The 25064-nt window shown below is 51.1% G+C and overlaps 2 protein-coding genes across 2 annotated transcripts in view; one reads left to right on the forward strand and one right to left on the reverse strand.

Annotated features, from left to right (window-relative positions):
- Positions 1–16377, reverse strand: part of PLD2 (phospholipase D2) — a gene marked incomplete at its 3' end in the record, with an annotated part of 34318 nt that extends 17941 nt beyond the window's left edge. Inside the window, exons 1-9 of the mRNA XM_081167773.1 lie at positions 16023–16377; positions 15795–15922; positions 7923–8065; positions 6196–6292; positions 4726–4791; positions 4418–4476; positions 2686–2778; positions 2446–2598; positions 594–743 (exon numbers count right to left, since the gene is read on the reverse strand). Of these exons, the coding sequence (XP_081023899.1) occupies positions 594–743; positions 2446–2598; positions 2686–2778; positions 4418–4476; positions 4726–4791; positions 6196–6292; positions 7923–8065; positions 15795–15922; positions 16023–16362 (1229 nt within the window). The 5' untranslated portion in view covers positions 16363–16377. The remainder of the gene's footprint in view (positions 1–593; positions 744–2445; positions 2599–2685; positions 2779–4417; positions 4477–4725; positions 4792–6195; positions 6293–7922; positions 8066–15794; positions 15923–16022) is intronic.
- A 6273-nt stretch (positions 16378–22650) lies between these two features.
- LOC308571634 (uncharacterized protein C17orf114 homolog) lies at positions 22651–24095 on the forward strand. The gene is made up of 3 exons (XM_081167269.1): positions 22651–22806; positions 23146–23241; positions 23498–24095. Exons 2-3 carry the CDS (start codon positions 23157–23159, stop codon positions 23668–23670), a joined length of 258 nt encoding a protein of 85 aa, XP_081023395.1. The 5' UTR covers positions 22651–22806; positions 23146–23156; the 3' UTR covers positions 23671–24095.
- Positions 24096–25064: the final 969 nt, after the last annotated feature.

Here is a 25064-nt window from a genome sequence, read left to right on the forward strand (position 1 = left end):
GGCATTTTTACTGGGCATGGTAGGAAGCGATATAAATAGAAAATAATGTAAACTGTTTTTATATGCAACGATGGCAGCAAGAATATTAGCAGCAAAAAAATGGAAGCAAGAAGAATTACCGACAAAAGAAGAATGGAGGATGAAATTGATGGGCTACGCAGAATTAGATAAAATAACAGGAAGCATTCGAAATCTGCGGGACCAGAAATTCACAGAAGACTGGTGTAAATTTACAGACTATTTGAAAAGTAATAGTGATGATCAAACTACGTTTGTAGTTTTGCAAGAAGTTTTGTGAGGTGAATTATTGGAATTATTGCAAAAATGGATAAAGGGGAGGGTGATTAGTGAAGATAATTAAAGGCAATATGAATTTAAGAAATGCATAAGAAGTGGTCAAAACGGGGGTATCATCAGAGGTGCTGATGGGAGTTCCATAAAAAGTTTGTACAAGTGGTGAGGTTTTGGGGTATGTATTATAGTTCATATGTTAAAATTAATAAAAATTATTATTAAAAAAAGAGAGAAAGAGAGGGTGATGGGGGAAAGAGAGAGAGACCTTGGGGGGCTGAGGAAGGACCCCCAGGGCTCACCAGCGGGCAGGGGTCTCCTTGCGAGGGGGCACAAAGCCCTGGTGGCGATGGAGCCGCAGGAAATCTCTGCCCTTGCCCTCGGCCAGTTCGGTGATCTCCTGGCACCACCAGCAGGCCTGGCGGTAGCTGCTGCACTTCAGGATGAGAGACCTGGGTTGGGGATAAAAATAATAATAATAATTTCATCTTTATACCCAGCCCATCTGGCTGGGTTTCCCCAGCCACTTTGGGGAGGGCAGCGTATGAGTCCGGCGGCCAGTCAGGCCAAAGGGGGCCCAGGAAGACCGGCGTCCGGTCCCCGCAGGGGCCCCTGATCTCAGAATTGAGATGGACTGCCTCCGGACATGGAGGTTCCATAAGAGGACACTGGGAGAGATAAGAGAGCCATCTTCAAATCGCTGCCACATGGAAGACGGAGCAAGCAAGGTAGGACTCGAATCCGCGGCTTCAAGTTGCGAGAAAGGAGACTCCGACTAAATATTATAAAGAACTTTCTAACAGTAAGAGCTGCTCAACTGTGGAACAGACTCCCTCAAAAGGGGATAAGAATCCCTTGGAGTTTTTAAAGCAGAGGTGGGGTGGCCGTCTGTCACGGATGCTGTAGCTGAGATATTATTATTATTATTATTATTATTATTATTATTATTATTATTATTATTATTATTATAAAAGTTTTTATTGTTAAAATAATTCAGCATTAATACACACATATTACGAATATACAAACATACATTTCATACAATCCTTAAGAATATTCTAACATTCCTACATTCAGCCCCACAGATAATTCCTTTTCCCAATTGAAATACTATATTGACACTTGTACAACTTGTCTACAGTGAGATTACACACAAAACCCCTATTTTTCTTGCAAGCCTGATGTTTACCAGTTTTGTGCGTGAGTAGGTGAAGTATTGGGAACTCAGAGCCGCAGCGTATGAACGTGCCGCCATCTCGGAACAGGGTAAATAATAATAATAATAATAATAATAATAATAATAATAATAATAATAATTCTGTTGGGAGGAAACCCAGCCAGATGGGCAGGGTATATATTATATTATATTATATTATATTATATTATATTATATTATATTATATTATATTATATTATATTATATTATATGCCTGGCGTGCTCTGGTCCAGAGGGTCACGAAGAGTCAGACATGACTAAACAACAACAACATATAATATATAATGTTAAGTTGGGGGCAAACATATCAGACGACACAGCGATTCTTCCAAAGCAGCTCTTTATTTGTAAACTGGAACAGAACGGAACTGAAGAGCTTAGTCAGCCTGCTTATATAGAGCTCCAGTACCTTGTTACTGTAACAACTTTCTAAAACTATCCAATCACTGAACGTCACTTTCGATCCTTCATTTGCATACAAACTATCCAATCACTGAACGTCACTTTTCGATCCTTTATTTGCATAACTATCTATAGTATCCCCCTGCTGGCCCAGGGTGAGAACTTCAGTACACAATATATAATATATAATATATAATATATAATATATAATATATAATATATAATATATAATATATAATATATAATATATAATATATAATATATAATATAGAATATTATTCCAGCCTTGCAGGGGGTTGGGCTAGATGACCCAGGGTGCCCCTTCAATCTATGATCCTGAGATTCTCCCATTCTCCTTCCGCTCATTCCTGGGAGGGGCAGGGCAGAAACCGCTCTCTCCCTGGAGACTCTTGAGCCAAGAGGCAGGTAAACAGCCAAGCCCTTCTGCTCCCTTGAGTGATTCCTTCGTCTTGGCTCGGATCCTGCCTCTCTCGGCTGGGACCCCCGCCCTCCCCGGTCTCCCCCGGCGTCCTCACCTGCAGGTGTTGTCGATGCGCACGCCGTGCTTGGTCTCGGTGGGCTTCTTGCCCACCTGGATGTTGAAGCCGGTGTCGAAGAGCAGCACGAAGGAGATGGCGCCCGACTCGGGCTTCAGGTAGAGCAGGAAGGAGTCTTTCACCACCAGCCACCTGGAAAGGGGTCCCAGAGGTGTAAAGGGGGACGAGAGAGAGAAGCCCCCACCCCTCTCCCCACAGCAGCACCCTTGGGAGACTCACCTCTTCGACCAGCGGTAGCAGAACTGATGGCGCCCCGCGCAGTTGAGGCCCTGCAAGCGGTGGCCCCCAGACCGCTTCAGGATCATGCCCTCCCTGGAGAAAGAGAGGGAGGGGAACGCAGCAAGAGTTACGGATCAGGGCCCACCCCACCTGCCTCGCTTTCTGTGCTGGGTGCAGGCAGAGGGAATGCAAAATGCGGTCCAGAGCGGGGGACCCGCTTTAAAGAACTGCAGAGCTGGAAGGGACCCCAGGGGGTCATCCATCCGAACCCGCTGCCTTTCGGGGACCAAAGCCAATAGGAAAGGCAACTTTCTATCTATCCCTTGAGGGGTGGCTTATTGCCCCCTCTGAAAGATGGCGTTGGACTCTTCCTTCCATAATCACCTTGAATTTCAGGTTAAGAATGGACCTCCAGAACGAATTAAGTACGTAACCAGAGGTACCACTGTATTATTATTTTTTGATATTTTTCGTGTTGTTGTTGTTGTTGTGTGGAAAATACTAATAAAATTTATAATAAAATTTTATATATATAAAAAACTATGCAGTGGTACCTCGGGTTAAGTACTTCATTCTTTCCGGAGGTCCGTTCTTAACCTGAAGCACCACTTTAGCTAATGGTGCTGCCGTGCAATTTCTGTTCTCACCCTGAAGCAAAGTTCTTAACCTGAAGCACTATTTCTGGGTTAGCGGAGTCTGTAACCTGAAGCGTATGTAACCCGAGGTCCCACTGTATTTGAGTTACGGGTGGTTTCGTGCTTTGATGTGGTTGCTCCCTTCCGTACGTTCATTTTGTAAGCTTCTCAGAAGCCGTTTAGCCACGTAAGCGCCATATATCCATTGGTAAAGGACCCCTGGATGGTTAAGTTCAGTCAAAGGCGACTATGGGGTTGCGGCACTCATCTCGCTTTCATGCCAAGGGAGCCAGCGTCTGTCCGCAGACAGCTTTCCGGGTCAGGTGACCAGCATGACCAAATGGCTACTGGCGCATGGAGGACTGTGGCGAGTGCCAGAGCACACAGAAACACCGTTTACCTTCCAGCCGGAGTGATACCTATTTATCTACTTGTGCTGGCGTGCTTCAGAACTGCTAGGTTGGCAGGAGCAGGGACCGAGCAACGGGAGCTCACCCCGTCGTGGGGATTTGAACCGCCGACCTTCTGATCGGCAAGTCCAAGAGGCTCAGTGGTTTAGACCAGGGGTCAGGAAACTTTTTCAGCAGGGGGGCGGCCTATCCCTGAGACTTTCATAGAATCATAGAATCATAGAGTTGGAAGAGACCACAAGGGCCATCGAGTCCAACCCCCTGCCAAGCAGGAAACACCATCAGAGCACTCCTGACTTTGTCGGGAGCCAGACTATATTTTTTTTTGGGGGGGGGGAATGACCGAATTCCTATGCCCCACAAATAACCCAGAGATGCATTTTAAATAAAAGGACACATTCTACTCATGTAAAAACACGTTGATTTCCGGACCATCCGCAGGCCGGATTTAGAAGGGGATTGGGCCGGATCTGGACTGCAGGCCTTAGTTTGCCTACCCATGGTTTAGACCACAGCGCCACCCATTCACAAACAGCTGGGCTGAACGCCAGAGGAGCCCCCAAACCTCTCCCCTGCCAGGGGTCCTTGCAGGCACCGGAGGAAAGCTCTCTGCCCCCTTGCAGGATCATGCCCAGGGGGCAGGCAGCAACACACCCAGACCCATAACCAGGACCCCACTTCACTCACAGGCCTTTCGCTCCCAGGTCCGGAATGAAGGAGAGCGAACTCACATCCAGGAACTCTGCCTGCCCAAGAGAAGGAAATTGGGAAAAGCGTCCGTCAGCGCCAGGAATCGCATTGCGGGGGGTTGGGATGGATGACCCTCCGGGACCCTTTCTAGGAAGAAGGCGACTGGCGTATCGGGCGAATGCGCAGCTCTGGGAGGCGAGCAGAGGGAAAGGGAGAGCCCAGGGGAAGGGCCCCTCTGCCCCCCAAGGGAAAACAGGGCACCCTCCCTCCTGGCACGGGCGGGTGGCAGAGAAAAGGGGCATCACCATGGCATGGTAGTCGCGGTAGACGCTCATCTCCAGCAAAGTGTTGAGGTAATTCTCCAGCTGCTTCTGAAAGGGACAAGCGAGAAGAGACATTGCCTTGGGTTGTTTGGGATATCGCAACCCCAGCTCACCCCCTTAGCAGCCACGGCGACGCTTTCCTCCTCTTCCTTTCCGCTGTTTGCAAACTAAGGGCCTTGGAGTTAATTGGAAAGCTCTCAAGCGCATTGAAGGGCGTTGTGCGGCGACTCCTGGAGCTGGCCAGCAGGTGGCGCTGCTGCTTTGCTTTCCTGCTCCACCGAACACACTTCTTTCTCTCCGCTCCTCCTTCGACATGATACAATACTCTTTATTGTCATTGTCCCATACAGAACAACGAAATTGAAAAAAATCTACACCAGACATTCAAAACCAACAAGCCTGCTATCCCAGCCATCCCAGCCTGGTTAGCCCCCTAAAATCTCTGATACCCCATAATTAAATACAATATACTCCCATAGAGACTACCTTAAAGGTAAAAGGTAAAGGGACCCCTGACCATTAGATCTAGTCATGAGCGACTCTGGGGTTGTGGCGCTCATCTCGCTTTACTGGCCGAGGGAGCCAGCGTACGGCTTCCGGGTCATGTGGCCAGCAGGACTAAGCCGCTTCTGGCGAACCAGAGCAGCGCACGGAAACGCCGTTTACCTTCCCGCTGGAGTGGTACCTATTTATCTACCTGCACTTGACATGCTTTCGAACTGCTAGGTGGGCAGGAGCAGGGACTGAGCAATGGGAACTCAACCTGTCACGGGGATTCGAACCGCCAACCTTCCGATCGGCAAGTCCTAGGCTCTGTGGTTTAACCCACAGCGCCACCTGCGTCCAGAGACTACCTTACACTGTGTTTAAAATCAAAATCGCACTTGGGTAGAAACTGTTTCTCAGGCGGCTAGTCCTAGTCTCAATAACCCTGGACCTTCTTCCAGAAGGCAGAAGCTGAAAGAGATCATTTCCGGGGTGCACACTATCCTGCGCTATCTCTGCAGCTTTCTTGTGACACCTGGAAGCGTAGATTTGATCCAAGGTGGGAAGAGGGCACCCAATTATTCTCTCCGCAGTCTTGACAACCCTGGACAGCATTGTTTTTTCCCTGACGGTGCAGCTCCCACACCACACACACAGACCATAAGTTAATACACTCTCCACAGTGCAATGGTAAAATGCCATCAACAAGTCCTTTGAGAGATTCTGCTCTCTTCATCAGGTCTTTGCTGTTTTCTCCCCAAGTTAGGTCATCTCTCAACTCCATTCCCAGAAATCGAAACACTGGGACCTGTTCCACGCACTTCCCCTCAATAATAAGGGCCTGAATATTCAATTTACATTTCCTAAAATCCACAATAATCTCACAATTATCTCAACTTCCTTCCTATAGGCCGCCTCCCTCTCTCCAGCCCCACATGCACACAGACCCACGGCGTGGCCACAAACCTGCTTGCTGGAGGGGCGCCGGGAGACCTCCCCGCCGTGGGGCAGAGAGGGCAACCCCAGGACGGTTCCGTCGGACCGAGAACCCAGGGCGGCAAACCTGGGCGAGAGAGAGAGAGAGAGGAGACAAATGATGCTCTAGAACATTGGCTGGATGAGGCCAGCATCCTGTTCTCAAAGGGGTCAACTAAGTGCCTATTGTGGGAAACCGGTAATCAGGATTCGAACACAAGAGCTGTTCTCCAGCAGCTGGGATTCAGCAACGTTTGCTGCTGGGGCAGAGCGTAGCCCCGGGGGCTGGCACCCTCTTCTCCTCCTCCTCCTCCTCTTCCTCCTCCCGGAATCTGCCTCAAATCTTGGAAGCCATCTGAGTTGGAGGTTTCCTGTGACAGGGAGTTCCATAGTCTAACGCAGCTCAACCTCCTCAGCTGCCTGACGAAGGACTCTGGGGCTGCCGGAGGGATGTGGCCACTGCTCAGCGTCCCCTCGGTTCTCCTTGGAAGAAGGAAAGCCCCACTGGCAAGGGGGAATTTTGCTTATCGTAGAATAATAATAATAATAAATAAATAATGTTTTATTCTTTATACCCCGCCCATCTGGCTGGGTTTCCCCAGCCACTCTGGGCGGCTTCCAACTGAATATTAAAAACAATACAGCGTCAGACATTAAAAACATCCCTAAAAGGGCTGCCTTCAGGTGTCTGTTGAAAGTAAAATAGTATAATAATAATAATAATAATAATAATAATAATAATAATAATAAATAATAGAAAGGAGGTCCAGTCCTTTTTGAAAGCTATCCAGTTTGAGGGCCAACTCTGCCTCCTTCACTACTTCCTCCTTCCTTCCTTCCTTCCTTTCTGTTATGTTTGCACTTTGGTTTGCAAATTAATAGCAATAATAAAAATTTATGCGTGCAATTAAACAACCACAACTGTGGAATCCACCGCAGGTTAAAACCGTTTTGACACGCCCATCACCCGAGACAAATCCTGGGCTCGAGTCTCTCACATCCTTCTCCTGCAACGGAATATCTTTGCTGAAAAAACACCTGTGACCTGGCTTCTCAGCTTGGGCTACTGAGAAAGATCACTAGGCTGCCAAGTCCAGCCACAACAAAGAGAGACAGCAGATCCACTAAGAGATGGACCAACGGTGGTTCCTGGACAGGGAAAGCTTGGTTCCTAAAATCCAAGAATTGTAGAGTTAAGGGACCCAAGGGTCATCTAGTCCAACCCCCTGAAATGCGTCGGTGACTTCAAGGCTGCACTACTGCAATGCACTCTCTGTGGGGCTTCCCTTGCTCTTCCTGACCCCACTGGTCAGAATTGGCACTATATAAATTCAATAAATAAATAAATATACAGGCGCCACACAAGACCCGTTCCGCCTTTCTAAGAACTTGTGTGGCAGCGCCTGACCTTTGGAACTCCCTGCCACTTGAGACCCAGCCCTGTTCTGTTTCCCCCGCGCCTGCTAAAAACATCCCTTGTTGACACATAGCCTGCCCAGACACGCAGGCTGCCAGGGTACATTTTAATCTGCTTTTTCCTTTATTGCTGATTTTATCTTTTGAATGCTGCTGTTACTGATAACATTATCGTTTTGTAAACTGTTCTGATGGTTTTTTTGGGGGGGAAACAAGCGAGCGAGTGAGCGCAGTGTGTGATTTATGGAAGAAATAGACAAATAAAATTAAAAACCCCTTGACTGTGCAGGTTCTCTCCTCACCGTGTCAGAGGCAGGAAACTCATCAGGATCCGGTGCCTCATGAGATCCCTGTGTAATTCCTGGAAATGCTTGAATTTCTTCTTCATCGTCCAGGTGAACTCGCCGTGCGTCAGGCGCAAGGAGTACACAGTGTTTGGCCGCACCTGCCCAGGTGAGAGAGGCCAGAAGGAAAAACACAATCACGGAGCTGAGACATTGCACAAAATAAATGAAATATCACGAAAATCCCTGAAACAAGAAGGAATCAACTAGAAATATTACCTTGTGGAAATCAACTAAATCATAAAAATCAAAAAGCTTACGGAAAAAAAATAGGAAAACAAAAAACAGAACAAAGCCTTAACGGGGGGACGCCTACAAACCTCGTTTCACCTGACCCCCCCCGACCTTCTGCCCCCCACAGGAGACATCTCCGCAGTTTCCTCAGAAGGAAATAGAAAAATCATAAACTTTAAAATTCAAACAAGGGTAGAACCCTAAAAATTCTGACGTATTATGATCCTAGCTCGACCGAGGTAAAGCAAAGTTTTAAAACTTGCTATTTAGGTTTTCAAACTTTTTTTTGTAAATTCAGTATTAGAAACTGTACTTTCGAGTCCTTAGTCCTTTATTACTGTGCTTTGCTTTGTGCAATTTTTCAGGAGAGAGAAGCCGGCCGCTGAAATCACCACAATGAGCCCTTTGTGGGGGCAGACAAACTCTCCTCTCCCCCCCCCAACCCTGCATTGCAGGGGGTTGGACTAGATGGCCGCTGGAGGGCCCGTTCCAACTCTGCACTTATATGATTCCACCGGGAATGGGGGCAATTGTGATATGAAGGTCCCCCTTTGCAGGGTGGCTGTGCATCTGATATCAGGTGAGAAGATTGGGAAAGGTTATGGAAAACTGATTTAGAATTTACAGATTGTTCTTTGCTGAAAGAATATTATATGGAGATGATGTATAGATGGTATATGACTCCAGTGCAGTTAGGAAAAATGTATAAAACCAGTTCAAATATGTGTTGGAAGTGTAAGGAAAAGGAGGGGACATTCTACCCTATGTGGTGGGAATGGAATGAAATTTAAAAGTTTTGGGAAATGATATACAATGAATTGAATAAAATGTCCCATCTAACATTTGTAAAGAAACCTGAAGCATTTTTGTTAGGGATCGTAGGAAAAGACCTGCCAAGGAAACTGAAAAATATCTTCATTTATGTGACAACGGTGGCGAGAGTCTTGATAGCACAAGGATGGAAGAACGAGGAAACACCGACTAAAGAATCATGGCAAGAGAAATTGATGGACTATGCAGAACTGGCAAAATTGAGACATAAACTACGGGACAAGGATAACTGCGATTTTAAAGATGAATGGGAACCTTTTACAAAGTATTTAAAGAAACAACAAAGTGAACTGGACTCCTTGGCAGGTTTTGACTAAACACTCACAAACTCTTTATCGACAATAATCAGTCAGATAAATTAAGGATCTATACAGTTATGTAACATGAGGAGAATAGCATTTGTAGAGAAACCAGAGGTTGGAACTGAGGGAAGTCGGGGGGGCAGGGAGGGGGGTTATTTTATGGGGGGGAAATGGGGGGAATCAAAGATGATATGTACTAAGATAATATGTTTTGTTTAAATTCTTAATAAAAATATTTTTTTTAAAAAAGGAAAAGGGACAGACTGGATGAAAATGTTTAAAATGACATTTGTAAAAAACAACAACACCATAAGCAACAAAGAAAGATGTTAAGTGACTAAGTTAATTTTATGAGAAAATTGGTTTTGGAAAACTGTTACAATGACATACACTGAAATTCAGCCAGGGGGATTTGAGGAAGTCACTTACCGCATTTTTCGCCCTATAGGACGCACTTTCCCCCCTCCAAAAATGAAGGGGAAATCTGGGTGCGTCCTATGGGGCGAATGCAGGCTTTTGCTGAAGCTTGGAGAGCGAGAGGGGTCGGTGCGCACCGACTCCTCTCGCTCCCCAGGCTTCAGGAACACATCCGAAGCCTAGGCAGCCCTGCGGGAGGTCCCACAGGGATGTCTAGGCTGCGGATAGCAGCCTGCCGCCCGGCGGGTGAGGCGCCCTGAAGCAGCGCGCCCCCCGCGCCGGGCAAACATCGGCAAGCCCCACAAGCTCGGGGGACAGCAGGGAGGCACAGCGCCGCCATCCCGCTGTTCCTCGACCTGGTTCTGTTTCCCCGACCTGCTTTTTGGGGGGAAATAAAGGAATTTCCCCCCCTTTATTTCCCCCCCAAAAAACTAGGTGCGTCCTATGGGACGGAGCGTCCTATGGGACGAAAAATACGGTAACAATGTTACCAAGATTCGATCAAGCACAGTTAAGATGTTTGTTTGTTTGTTTGTTTGTTTAAAAATTTTGGAAAATCAATACAAAAAATTGAAAGGAAAAAAAGAGAGAGAGATGGATGGCTGCTGTAAGGTTACGGAGGAACTGCGAAAGGCCAGAGAGGATGCCTTGGCCAACGGGCTCCGGGCACCTTGAGAAAAGCGGATATTGAGCTGCTAGACTTCTTATGAAACCAGGAGATTATAGTCTTCAGGGGAGGGACGCAGAAAAGGCCAAAGAGTAAAAAGGAGAAGACAAAATGCAAAAGAAAACAGCAATTCTCTCTCACGAACCATCGCCCAATGAAGCTGAACAGCGGGGGATTCGTGACATGCAAAAATAAAACCCTTCTCTTGGATAACCTGTGGAACTCCCTGCCACAGGAGGCCAACTTGGGGAGCTTGAGAAATGGATGGAGGAGGAAAGGCCTCTCCACTGACGGAGGCAGCGATGCTTCTGAATGCCGGGTTGCAGGAAACCACGGGAAGGGAGAGCATTCCTCTCGCACTCGGGTCCCGGGATGGCAATCTGGCTGGTCCCGTGGGAAGAGGAGGCGGCTGGACTAGGGGGCCCCCCATTGGCCTCATGCGCCAGCCTGGCTCTCCTGGGGGCTTCGCCGGGGGCAAAAAACTGGCTAGCCCACCCCCCAACTATGGCCCTTGGGACCCTTCCCGTTTGCCCTCCCCTTTACACGCCTCCCACCCCCCAATTCCGAGACATTCTGTGTTCGGAAACCCAAAACAGGTGGCGGTAGCGGGGTTGGACTAAATGACCTTTGGAGGGCCCCCCTGGCGCCACGATTCTACGAAAAACCAAGCTTGAAGGTGTATCTTGCTGGATCCGGCCAAGGAGGCGAACCTGCAAGGGGGACACAACCCCCATAGCCGCTTTCCCCTCCTGCAACAGGTCAGATCTGCGTGGAGCAGAAAGGGGGCTTCCTTCTCATCCGCCCCCCAACCCCTAAAAAGGTTCAGTTTCTTTTTCCTCTTCCCCTTGCAATCCCCTTTATTTCGTGGTGCATTCAGAGCCGGCCGGTTTGTTGTCTGCAAAACAAGCTGCTGCCTCTGCTCAGTGTCACGAGGAGCCGGAAAAGGAGGAAGAGGAAGAGAAGGAAGAAGAGGAGGTTTTAAATGAAGTGTTTTTAAATTTGTTGTTAGCTGCCCTAAGCCTGGTTTTCTAAACCAGGAAGGGCGGGGTATAAATAAATTATTATTATTATTATTATTATTATTAGAGGCCTCCCTCTCCCTCCTCAAAGGGGACCCAGTGGCCTGGCGGAGAGGCAGAGCCTGCTTGCAAAGGGCACCCGCGGAACTCCCTGCCACTTGAGGAGCCGGAGAGCAGCTTGAGCTCCGGAAAGGAGAAACAACAGCAATCGATATCGGGGCTTAGATAATTCAAACATATGTGATATGAGACAGCTAAGAAAAAAGGAAGAAACAAGCAAACATCAGGAAAGGGTGGATGGGAAGTCCAGAAGAAACTATGTATACAGTATATTTTATACAAACAGATACAAACAGATAGAAGGAGCACCTATGGGATCACCCCTCTCACCGGTCATCGCAAATCTGTACATGGAACACTTTGAAACCAATGCTTTAGACAAGTCAGAACACAAACCCAAACTTTGGCTCAGGTATGTTGACGACACCTTTGTAATTTGGCCACACGGGAAGAAAAAACTAGATAGCTTCCTCACACATCTCAACAGCCTACACCCCAAAATACAATTCACTATGGAAATAGAAGCCAACAACCAACTTCCCTTCCTTGACGTCCTAATCTACAAAAAACCTGATGGCTCCCTAGGACACACTATCTACCGGAAAAAAACACACACCAACCGCTACTTACATGCACAATCACACCACCACCCTGCCCAAATAAACTCCGTAGCCAAGACTCTCATCTCCAGAACCAAACGCCTGGCTGACAAAGACCACTTGACAACTGAGTTACAGAATCTTTCAAATGTGTTAATCGCCAACGGATACCAGCAAAACAGGGTTACGAAGCTAATCCAAAAAGAAACACCCCCCAAAAACCAAGACACAGAAGAAAACAATGGCATGGCCCTCCTTCCTTATATCAAGGGCACTACAGATAAAATTAGCAAAATCCTCCATAAACACAATATCAAAACAGCCTTTTGCACCAACCAAAAAATAGCCAATATCCTCAGAAACCCCAAAGATAAAATCCAGTTAGAAAACCAAGGGGTCTATGAAATACCCTGCAAAGTCTGCCCAGCCACGTACATTGGACAAACAAACAGACGAATAAATGCACGTATCGCAGAACACAAGAATGCCGTCAAAAAAGAAGAAAAAACTTCCTCTCTTTACCAACACATGAAAGAAACAGGACACGAAATTAATTTTTCAGATTCCAAATTGCTCTTTAACATGGAACACCACCACAAGAGAATAATCATGGAAGCCATCGAGATAGAGAAACACCCTCACAACATGAACAAGCGTGACGACACGTCCCGCCTGCCAGACATCTGGAAATTAGCCCTCCCCACAAAAACCGACACCAGAACCAGAGGCACACAGAACGCCATCTCCAATCAACCACACCAGACCCAAACCCAGACCCTCTCCACAGATAAATTACAGACACCATCCAGTAGCCAAACCATAGTGGCACCTCCGGATGCTGCACCCCCCTGCAATCCCTACACAGATCTGGCTGGCACAGGGCACAAAACCACAGCTCGCCCCTATACACGAAGCCAAGCCAGAGCACAACTAAGTGCAGTACAGCCATCTTCTCAGAAAAAACTCTTCACAAGGTCAAGAGGTCAAGACACGAAAGCTTTAGCAACTAATCCACACCTAATGACCCTCCTAAGTGGTACTCAGAATATCACTCAAGAAATCACTCAAGATATCCCTCAAGTAATTAATGAACAAAAGAAGAAAAGACACACTAACCTGGGAACTTCCTCTCTGCCCAGAACGTTGGAGGCTATACACCACACCCCCTCAACAGTATTTATAGGAACTCAAACACTGAGATCCTGCTCTGTTCCAGTAACAAGAAGCCGAAAGCACCAGCCTGAAGATGACGAGTGAGACCTCGTCGAAACGTCGCCTAGACACCCCAACTCTTACACGGGAAGACACCCGAAGACACCAAAACCTACATTCCTGTACCCGTGAAAATCTACGAAAGCAAATATATATATATATATATATATGCGCATATATAAAACCCTGTGTATGTGTGTGTGTGTGTATAAATTTATTTATTTATACCCCGCCCTCCCCAGCCAAGACCAGGCTCAGGGCGGCTATCACCAGGTATAGAAACAATTGATTGAAATACAACTTAAAAACAGGATTAAAATACAACATTAAAATGCAGCCTCATTTTAGTAGATACGATGACAAACACAATAAAAATCACATTTAAAAAACAATAATGGGAGAAGCAACGGCTGGCGGCAGCGGGAGCAGAAGGGGAGGCGTTGGGGGGAAAGGTCTGGGTGCAGGATCAGTCCAGAGATCTGGGCAGAGTGCCCCACAATGGCCCAGATCCACGGCAGGCAAAGGATTTTGAGACGGTAGGTTTTTTGGGGAGGGAATCTGCATGGCTGTTTGGCTGAGAGACAACCGATTTGCAAGAATCAGAAGAGACTTGCAGGGTCTGGCCCCGTGGCCCCTCCTGGCCAGCACTCTCACGGGGGCCGGCCAAGGGCCCATGGTGGGGAACCAGCAAGCAGACGTGGGGTTTCCAGAAACTGGCGTTGAGAAGCATCTCTGCCTCCAGTGGGAGAGAGTTCCACAGTCTAACTCTGCAGCGAAGAAGCCCTTTACTTTCTCCCTCTGCCCCGAATCCTCCAACATTCAGCTGAGTCTCTCGGTGTTGACCGATTAAGAAATCTGTGCAGCGCTTTCGGTTTAGTTGAGAAACAGCTTGTCAACAAAAGCCACACCTCATTTGCGTAACGGACGTGGAGGGGGAACCTATTTGCATACTATTTGCATACTGTTGCCAGACAAGAGGAGATGCCCACGGCTCAGCCTGGCATAGGCAAATTCGGCCCTCCAGATGGTTTGGGACTACAAATCCCATCATCCCTGACCGCTGGACCTGTTAGCTAGGGATGATGGGAGTTGTAGTCCCAAAACATCTGGAGGGCTGAGTTTTCCTATGCCAGGCTCAGCCGCACAAGACCTGCTTTGGAAACATAGCATTGTGCAGTTGGCAGGGACCCCCAGAGGTCATCCATACCAACCCCCTGCAACGAAGGAATCTCAGCTAAAGCACCCATGACCCAAGGTCACCCCATCTCTGCTTAAAAACCTCCAAGGAAGGGAAGTCTGCCACCACCGTTTACACGGAGGGGAGTGTAATTTGAGGGCCTGGGAGAGACCCGGGTTCAGATCCCGCGACTTGAGCACAAAGCTCTCACTGGACTCACCTCTCAGCCTGGCCCACCTCACGGGGTTGTTGCTGGGATTCCTTGAGGACCAGGACCTTGGAGTGAGGACCCACCGGGTGTGAGTTTGGGGGCCAGTCCCTGCCTCTCAGCCTAAGCTAATTGGGAGTTAAAGCGCTCATGGATTCATAAAAAGGATTGGGGGGGTGGAGCAACTGTGTGGGGTAGTGGTTAGAGTGTGGGACGAGTTCCTGGGAGAGAACAGGGTTCGAATCCCTGCACTCAGCCACGAAGCCTGGACCACCTCACAGGGTTGTTGCAGGGATTAAACGAGGAATGGGGAATTAAACGGGGTATAGATCACCATGAGCTCATGGGAGGAAAATTTGGGATTATCAATGCAATAAGCGAGCAAAGAGAGAAAATAAGGCCACCTGGCCAACTCCTGACTCAGTGGCCAGGGAGCATTTCACAGAACTGTATAAATGCAGAGTTGGACCAGGGACCCCAAGGGGTCATCCATACCAACCCACTGCAGTTCGGGAATCCTGTTTGCGCCTGAATCCTGTTCACGGTTTCCCGCTGAGGCACCTGTGAGGACAGGGGGCGGGGCTAGCTGGGCACCCCCCCCTGGGCCTGATCCTGCTGCTGCTGCTCTCTCAGTGATTGAGAAAGGTCTGGTTTTTTTTGCTAATTGGATTTGCAAAGAGAGCTCCTTCCCTCCCTCTCCGGATTCTCTTTGTCTCTTTGTAACCTGAGACTCTGAGGACACCAAAGCCCCGCTCTGACTTGCCTGCTCAGGGCTGCAGGATCCTCCCCGGAGCAGAACCGGGAGGGCGAGGAGAGGCAGCGGCGCCCCCCCTCCCCAAAACCAAAGGTTGCCCGGCTGGCAAAGCCCCGTACCTACTGTCCTGTTTTTCATTCCCACGGAAAAAAATTAAAATAAAAGTTATATGCAACTCTGCAGCGGATGCGCTGAATGAGGAAGTCCAGCTTGCCTTCGGAAAATAATATATATCATTTGACTCTGTGAATTTAATTGCTGTGATTTCCGCATCGCTTGGGGGCGGGCTAGATGAGCCTTGGGTGCCCCTTCGATTTCCGCCCCCCCGCCCCCCTTAGGCGCCCCCTTACCTTGGAACCGCTGGCATATCTCTCTGCGCTCTCCACGCGCGCAGTGACGGGGACGCCCCTAAGAAAAAGGGGTCCCTGAGACCGGAGGGGCTTCCGCTCGTAGATGGCCAGGAAGGGGCTGAGGTCACCTGGGGAGGGAGGGAGGCAGGACCGGTTAGGGGACCCCAAACTCCTGCCCCTAATCAACCCACAACCTACAAAAAGTGGGGCGTCCCTGCATCGACTGACCTGGCGCCTCGTCCCGGCGGAGACCATCTCTCTCGTCCTCCGCTTCCAGGTCCGAGTCGTCCGGGGTCTCCCCGCCGGGGTGGGGTCTCTCCAAGCTCAGCATGGGGCCGTCCTGCTGGGGTGCGGGAGGAGGAGGAGCAAAAAGAACCCAGGAGTCCGAGCCCTCATGCCGGGCCCGGAGATCTCCAAAAACTTCGGCACAGGAAATTCGTTCTCTCTCTCTTTCCCCGATTCCGCTGGAAATTTTTACGCGCAGGCAGCAGCCGGTCTCTCCAGGCAGCCAGTTCCTGCCCCACCCTGCCTGGTCCGCCTGACTCACGCTCCGGGAAAGGGGGGGCATCCCTCCCTGCCACCCCACCCCCCGCTGGTCCCAGGCGGGTCTGGATGCCGGACAGACGTGTTGGGCAGGAAGCGCAGGCTGGCCTCGCCCAGGGCGTCCGAGGGTCCCCGCGGGGCGAGGCCAAAGGGGGTCCCCATCTCTTGGTCCAGCCTCCTGCCCCCCCCCCGCGGCTAAATGTCCCCAAGGACTTAGAGAGCGAGGTAAACTGCCTCTGTGCCAGGAGGCTCAATTAAGGACGGCAGGAGGGTGGGCAAGAGATGTGGGACATAATATGTTGGAAGATTGGGAAAGACTGCGGAAGAAAGGGTTCAAGTTCACTGCATGTACGGTTTTAAAGGAAAATATTATGAAAACAATGTATAGGTGGGACACGGGTGGCGCTGTGGGTTAAACCACTGAGCCTAGGGCTTGCCGATCAGAAGGTTGGCGGTTCGAATCCCCGTGACGGGGTGAGCTCCCGTTGCTCGGTCCCTGCTCCTGCCAACCTAGTACTGTAGTTCGAAAGCACGTCAAAGTGCAAGTAGATAAATAGGTACCACTCCGGCGGGAAGGTAAACGGCGTTTCCATGCGCTGCTCTGGTTCGCCAGAAGCGGCTTAGTCATGCCGGCCACATGACCTGGAAGCTGTACGCCGGCTCCCTTGGCCAGTAAAGCGAGATGAGCACCACAACCCCAGAGTTGGCCACAACTGGACCTAATGGTCAGGGGACCCTTTACCTTTACTAACCCCAGTAAAATTTGCAAAGATGTATCACAACAGTGATAATCTATGCTGGAAATGCAAATAAATAGAAGGTACCTTTTATCATATGTTGTGGACCTGCCCCAAGGTGAAAGACTTCTGGGAGAAGATTTAGAATGAATTGAAAAAAATGTTGAAATATAGATTTATTAAGAAACCAGAGGCCTTTCTTCTTGGAATAGCAGGTTTGGAATTGCCCAAGAAAGATCTTAAATTATTTTTGTATGCCACAACTGCTGCTCAAATCTTATTAGCTAAGAATTGGAAAACACAATAAGTTCCAACAGTGGAAGATTCGCAGATGAAGATGATGGACTTTTCGGAGCTGGCCGACCTGACCGGAAGAGTCCGTGACCAGAAGGAGGAGGAGTATCAGGAGGAATGGAGGAAATTCAAAGACTGTTTAGTTAAATATGTTAAATTAAATTAATTGGACTGCCTGCAAGTACCCGATAGGCTTAGGATTTAAATGTGTAATGTGATGAATTAATATGTTCAAAGTTGAAATGTAAAGAAAGAAAGATGTTAAGTGAGTAAGTCAATTTTTAAAGAACTTAGGTTGTGGAAAACCGTTAAAATGATATACAGTGAAATCCAACCAGAGGGATACGAGGAAGTCACTTAACAATGCTACAAAGTTTGGTTTAAATACAGTTGAGATATATGTCTGTTTGTTTAAATTTTTTTTTGGAAAACTAATGAATTTTTGAAGAAATAAAAAAGGACGGCAGAAGGGACGGCTGCTGGAAGAGGCGAGGCCAAAGGGGGTCCTCACCTTAGCCTGGCATCGTGGAATACCCCCAAGGGAAGCCCCCCCCCCCCCCGGCAGAATCCGGTCGCAAGAGGAACACTCTCCCCTCTGGTGTTCAGAAGCATTCCCTGCTTCCTCCTCAAGGAATTTGTCCTGTCCTCTTTTAAAACCATCCAGGGACCCCGGAGCGCTGCTGTCTGCCTGTGCAGACATTATGGGGTGAAATGGGCCTGGTTCAACAAGGCGGCTCTCTCCGATGCCAGAGGACTCTGCAAATCGGTGGGTGGGATACTAGAGGAAGAGGCACCATATCTGCATAATATTTGGACAGCCTTTGCTCTGTGGGGCTGGAGGAGGGGCACAGGTGGGGCTGCCTTGGAGCAGTGGGGGGGGGGTGAGCTCCAGTGGTTTGCCAGCTCCTAGACTAGGTTCACCAAGTCATGTCCTGCTAACCTTCTGGCTGGACTAGTGCAACGCACTGGGTATGGGGCTACCCTTGAAGACGGTCCCGTGAGAGTGCAAGGAAACCGAACACCAATATTGCAGGATTCGCACTGGCTACCTAAGACAAGGCGCTGGTGTGAGTTCGTAAACCTCTATATGACAGAGGCAAAGCGGTGTAGTGGTTAGTGTCAGGCTAGGACCGGGGAGAGACGAGGGTTCAAATCCCCCCACTCGGCAGCGTTTGGGGCGAGTCCCTGCCTTCTCTCAGCCTGACCTACCCAACAGGGCTGTTGTAGGGCATCACCTGAGATGGGGGGCGGAGAAGGAAGGTAGGATAATGCAATTAAACGAATGAACGAATGACTTGGGACCCAAATCTACAATCTCCCAATGATCAGCCCACTTGGCTGCCCGAAATCCTCTTGGAGAAGGCCAAATAATATGCCCGAAATCCTTTCGCTCCAGTAAAGTGACTTGCTTTAATTCTCTGGGAGCAATGCAACGGTTTGGGTCTTTTGCGGGAAGATTGGTTTTGCTGCCATGATAAACTCCCACCGCCCAGGAATTCTATGGGGTGAAGGGCAGCTGGGAGGGGCAGCCCTCGGAGGGGGAAAGAGGAAGGCCAGGGGAGCAGGTCTCAGCTCTGCATGGCGTCTGCTCTCACCCTCTCTATAAGGGTCACAGAATTTTGCGTTGGGACCCCGCACGGTCATCCAGTCCAACCCCCTTTAATGCATTGAACCTCGCTTGATCTTCTGCCCCATGTCCACCCCCAAATTGGGAGCTCAGCCGGGCAACCTCAGGAGCATGCAAGCCCAGCCAAAATGACACTTGCCTGCACCCCTGGTTGGCACTGCGCCCTCCAAGCGACACATCCCCACACCGGAAGATTAAAAGAGGATTTCCCCCCTCTTGACCTGAACTGAAACCGGGAATCCCAGAATTACTACAGCCTCAGGCAGGGCTTCCTCTTTTGCAGGGGTCAGCAAACTGTTTCAGCAGGGGGCCGGTCCACTGTCCCTCAGACCTTGTGGGGGCCGGACTAGATTTTGAAGAATAAAATAAATGAACTAATTTTAAATAAAAGAGCACATTCTACTCATGTAAAAACACGCTGATTCCTGGACCGTCCACAGGTCGGATTTAGAAGCCGATTGGGCTGGATCCAGTCCCCGGGCCTTAGTTTGCCTACCCCTGTTCTTTTGCCTCCGGGTCTTGCCTGGAGGATGTGGGTCTCTTCCAGGCCCAGAAAAGGGGGGAACTGGAGATTACTGCATTTCAGGGAGGGTTGGACTAGATGACCGCTAGGGGTCCCCCTTGCAGCTCTACCATTCAAAGACTGTGGCCTTGGAAGGGGACTGGCCTTCTTTTTCGTTGGAGGTTTTTAAAGAGAGTTTGGGTGGGATTCTTTTGCTGAGATCGTCCTGTGATCTATTGGTAGATCACTGGACGTCTGGGATAGATCACTGGTAGATCACTGCCCTCCCAAAAGAAGCTCAACAAGTTTGGCTCAACTAAAAAAAACATTTTTGCTTCCTGCACCCCCCAAAAATGTGACTTTCCCCCTCCCTAAAAAAACCTGAACAACTTTGGCCTGAACCCCAAAAAAGGGGAGCAGATCACTGCCAGTTTTTAACTCTGTGAGTAGATGGCAGTCTCTTGGGAGTTGGCAACCCCTAGATGACCTCTGGGAGTCCCTGCCTCTCCCCAAGAAAAAGGGGGAAATCTGACTTGAACCACTCAGGATCATAGGCCCCAAATGCAGGAACCCGAAAGGGATCTCGTAGGCCCGTTGGGGGATCCCCAAGCCCTGACTCTGCAAGTCCAGTTGTGAAACTTCATTAAGGCCCAACAGAACGGCTGAAAGCCAAAAGCAGCCCAGGACTTCCGAAACCTCAGCTGCTTCTGTCCTATTTGCAGGCGGGTTGGGCTAGATGACTGCTGGAGGGTCCCTTCCGACACTACAGTTCTACAATTCCTGCAAGGACTCAGAGATATGCTCTCGGTCTACTCGGAAGTAGGCAGCGAGGGTGGTCCGCTTGCAGCTCCAAGAGCAGCTCAGGTAGGGAAGACACAAGATCTACCCACTCTGGAAGAATGGCAGATGAAGGTGATGGACTACATGGAATTGGCGGAAATGACTGGCAGAATCCGAGACCAGGGAGAAGAGTCGGTGGAAGAAGACTGGAAGAAATTTAAAGATTATCTACAGAAATATTGTAAAATTAATGAATGTTAGTACGATGTTGGATAGAAACTAAGTGGTCTTTAGCTGTAATGTTATAAGGGAATAAGAGAAAATGGTTATTAATAGGTAAAAATTTAATGTCACAATATTTTAAAATTGAAGTCTAAGATGAATAAAGAGGGGAGGGATTTGCTGAACTAACAATCTGAACTGGAATACAGAAAAGGGAGGCGGGAGGAGGTCCGGGAAATAAGCAAATGAAAAATATGTGACGGAAAGATTGAATTGTTTTTAACCATTTTTATTTTGTATTTTTCTTTTTTCTTTTTGTTTTGTAATTTTTTGAAAATCTCAATAAATATTTTATAAAAACAAACAAACAAGAGCAGCTCAGGTAGCTGCCCTGGGGCTCTGACTAGAGAGGCAGCGTGGTGCAGTGGTTAGAGCTAGCCTCTGAGAGAGTCCGGGGGGGGGGAGTTTGGGGGCCAGTCCCTGCCTCTTTCAATCTAACCTTCCTTGCAGGGTTGTGGTTCCGGAGATCAAACGAGGGGAGGGGGTAAAATGGGCAATATATCAATATATCAGCGGTCAGTAAACTTTTTCAGCAGGGGGCTTGTGGGGGGCCAGACTATATTTTTTTTTTGGGGGGGGTGGAATGAACGAATTCCTATGCCCCGCAAATAACCCAGAGATGCATTTTAAATAAAAGGACACATTCTACTCCTGTGAAAACACGCTGATTCCGTTTAGAAGGCAATTGGGCCGCATCCGACCCCCGCAATAAATCAATAAATGAAGAGCACTTTCCGGAGCTAACAGAGACTCCAGCCCCGGAGTCCAGGGATGGATCAATAGACTCAGGACGCCCCCCCCCTAAAAAAAGGAGCAGGAAGCTAGACAGTTAGACACGTGTCTCTGAGCGGTGTGGGGACGCCCCAAAGCCCTGCAAAGGGGGCGAAAGCAGACCCAGACCCGTCCCGTCCCTTCCTCCCCCCCCCCCCGCTGGAGCCCCTGCACCTATCCGCTCGCCCCCATTCCTGGGGCGCAGAGAGAGAGAGGGGGGCGCCCCCACCTCGCTCCTCCCCAGAAAAAGAACCCCGGCGTCCGGGCCCCTGTCCCACCAATGCGCGGTGCTCCCCCCCCCACACCCGGCCCCCGTTTCCGAGGAGGAGAAGGAAGTACCGCCCCCCCCCCCAGCTTGCCAAATTCCTCTCCGAGTAGCGGAGATTTTGAGTCATAAGGACGGGGGGGGGGGCAAGAGAAAGGGGGCGGGGCCTCGGGATTTTCCAGGGTGGGGAAGGGGGTCTTTCCGAAGCAGGAGCCCTTCTGATCTGCAAGGGGGGGGTCGGGATACTGGGATTTTCCGTGGGGTGGGGAGGGAGGGGGGCAGGCGCGCAGGACCTGGTGGAAATTTACAGATGGGGAGGGAGGCCAGGTGTGTGTGTGGGGGGGGGTCTCACCTGCAGGGTCCGGGGGGGGGGCGAGCAGGGCGCCGTCGCTGCTGCTGCAGCTGGGAAAACCGGCCGCGGGGGGGGGGCGGGGAAGAAGCCCCGCCCAGAGGGCCCCGAGCCATGTGCAGAGAGCCGCCGGCGCCGCCCCTGCCCTTCCGCCCAATCCCCAGCCGAGGCGAGGCAGGATGAGGCCCCCCCCACTGCCCTCGCCCCAAAAGGGGGGCTGGGGCCGAGGCATCTCTCGAGCATGCACAGAGCGCCTTCGCTCCCCGGAACCCGAGACGCGCTTTTCTGCTGTCGGATGGGACCCCGCAGGGTCATCTAGAGCAACCCCGGCCAGGGGTTGGGGGTTCAAAGGGCCACTTTGGATTTTGGAATGCCACCCACCCCCATCAAAAAAAGGGGCCCCGGTTTGTTTTAGGCGCTTACCAAGCTCCCTTCCTGCGCCTGTTTCTCCCGAGTTCGTGGCAGAACTGGAGAGTTGGAAGAAGGGACCCCCCGAGGCCATCCAGCCCGACCCCGCGCAGTGCAACGGGCGGCGATCCACGTTTGGCCCAGGTGTGGATCCTCTGCCCCCCGAAAAAGACTTAGAAGGGGGTGTCTCGCGCCTTTGGGGGACTCCCCGCCGCCCTGCCGGGGGTGCTGGAGAGGAGCAGGTATATTTGGGGTGCTCCCCCCCCCCGCAGGCTCCAGCTGGTCGGAGGGAGGGAGGGAGGCAGTTCGGGAGGCGGCGCCGGGCGCTGTTTGCCAGAGGAGGCGGGAGGGGGGCGTCTCCCCTGGCCTGGCCCACCCAGGGCGGGGGGGGGGGCGGGGAACTCCCCGTCTTGACACTCCGGGAGCCCCGGGAGAGCGAGAGAGGCGCGGGCAGGTGAGCAGGGACCCAGGGGAGACCCCAGCCCGGGCCCAAAGGGAAGGAAAACCGGGGGTGGGGTGGGGGTCTCTACTTTGGGGTGGGGGAGAAAGAGACCAGCAAGGGGGGGGGCAGAGCCCTGGAGGCAGAACCCCGCCCTTTGCAAATGTGAAAGGGGTTTTGTAAAAAAAAATTGGGGGGGGGGAGACAGAGCAGGCATGCTTTGAGGCTTTTGAGGTTTTCTCTGTGGCCCCTACCTGATTCTCCTCTGTGTTTGCAGGGGGGTGACAATGGGGGGCAGGGAGAGCACCCCCCCTATTCCACATGCCCCCCCTCACGTCTCTCTTTCTGCCTCAGGATCGGACAGGATGGGGTCAAAGTTTCCCAGCTGCTTCCCCCGGGGAAGGCGCTCCAGGCGCCACAGCAAGACGGAGCAGAAGGAGCCCCCCGCAGGTAAGGAGACCCCCCCCCCAAGTCCCTTGGGCAACTTCTCCCTGCCCTAGATGCAGCCCACCCCCCAGGGCAGGGGCATGGGGATCCCTTGCCCCTTTGCCAGTGAGCTGACCTGGCCCCTCCATCCCAGGTTTCCCTTTTGGGAGAATCACCAAATTGTAGAGTTGGGACCCCAGGCGGTCATCCAAACCAACCCCCTGGAGAGCAGGGGTTGCAAACTCTGCTTGAGCCTCTCCTCTTCCTTCTCCACCTGCAGCAGCCGCTTCCTCCTCCTCCTCGGACGCCCCCGAAGCCGCAGCGCCGCGGACACGCTCCACGCCGTCCACCAGCAGCGAGACAGACTCCCAGAGTGGAAGGGCTTACTTCAGCGGAAAGGCCAGGGTCTCCTTCCGCCACCAGCTGGACTCCGAGAGGGAAGTAACCAGCTGAGCTCCCCCAGAGGGACACTCCTCGCCCCCCCACAGGTGCCCCTGGAGCAGGAAGACTGAGCTTGGGCCCCACAGGAGACTCCCGGCAATATAGGGTGGGGGGTCAGTGCAAGCCCCCCACTCCCCCCCCAGCAAACTCATTGACAGCGAGCGCAGCCTGCGTGTTGGAAGCTACTGGGATGAGAAGAGGGGTGTGGCTGCTTCCCAGCCCCCACCCCCCAAAATGATCCGAGGTCAAATAAGTGAGGGGTCAGACCCAAGCAGAGCTGTGTGAAAAGCCAGGATATGGGCAGCGACCCCAAACTGGAGCGGACTAGTTGTGGGGCCCAGATGGGTGCAACCTGAAACAGACAGGTTTGCAGGCTTGGGTCCCGATCCCAGAGCCCCAGCAGCGGATATAGAGCAATAAAAGGTGTTACTCCCCCACCCTCGTTTCAGGTGTGTGGTTTTTTTGAGTCAGGGTTGGGCTGGATGACCTTTGGTGGGCCCTTCCAAGACCCCAGCGCTTCTCAAACCAGGCCCAGCTCACACGCGGCAGGTGGGTCTCCAAAGAGAGGGGAGTGGGGCAGGCCCCAATTCTTTCTGCCACGTTGAGCTGCTGGGCAGGGGGCCCAGGCAGTGTTGTGAGCTGCTTGCGTGTCAACGCCTCTCCTCCGGCGCTGGCGCTGGGCCCAATCCGCCCGCCCGCCCGGTCCAAGCAGAAGGCAGGCTGGAGCAGGAAAGAGGGAAGGGCCGAGTGCGAAACCAGACACCCCACCCACCAAAACAGGCAGGCGGAGGAGAAGAAAACATGTCGGGCCGTTAAAAGTGGAAATTAAAGGACGTCGGGCCCAGAAATAGTGGTTCGAGGGTCCTTGTTTTCCGCACGGCGCCTTCTCCGCCCCCCAAAAAGTGGGGTTTGGGAGAGGGGGGCCGGGGCAGGCTTGCGGCACCTTCTTCCTCCTCCTCGGCTGGGCGTAACCCCTTATCTCACCAGGGTAATCACAGCCTGGGAACAATTGCGGCAGGATGGAGAAACCTCAATCGGGATTAGAGGGAGGGAGAAAGCTAGCAATGCAGAGTCAGCCACCCTCACAGGGGAGGGGGGGCACCAGCGCCCCCTGCTGGCACCTGGGGGGGCACAGGGAGAAGGTGCTGGGCTCTTACGCGGTTCCTGCGCCAGGAGCCTCAAAGGGACAGAGAAAGGTCACACCCCTCCCTTTCCAGGAAGCCGTCAGACAGGGATCAGGTCCAACATCCTGTTTTCACAAAGCCGTCCTGTGGGAGGGAGTTCCGCAGATTAACTGTGTCACAAAACTACGAGTCCAGCAATGCCAAGCCAGGGCAGATCAAACCTGAGAGTCAGTGTGGTGCGGAAGGGAGGGAGGGATGGACGAGGTCCAGGGTTCATATCCG

Source organism: Podarcis bocagei (assembly GCF_964188305.1).
Source record: "Podarcis bocagei genome assembly, chromosome: 13".
Lineage (NCBI taxonomy): Eukaryota > Metazoa > Chordata > Lepidosauria > Squamata > Lacertidae > Podarcis > Podarcis bocagei.

Excerpts from the sequence above, each read along its gene's own strand:
- LOC308571634 (XM_081167269.1), top strand. The coding sequence starts at position 23,157 with ATGGGGTCAAAGTTTCCCAGCTGCTTCCCCCGGGGAAGGCGCTCCAGG. Across the intron at positions 23,242-23,497 it reads GCAGAAGGAGCCCCCCGCAG|CAGCCGCTTCCTCCTCCTCC; the intron begins GTAAGGAGACCC and ends CTCCACCTGCAG.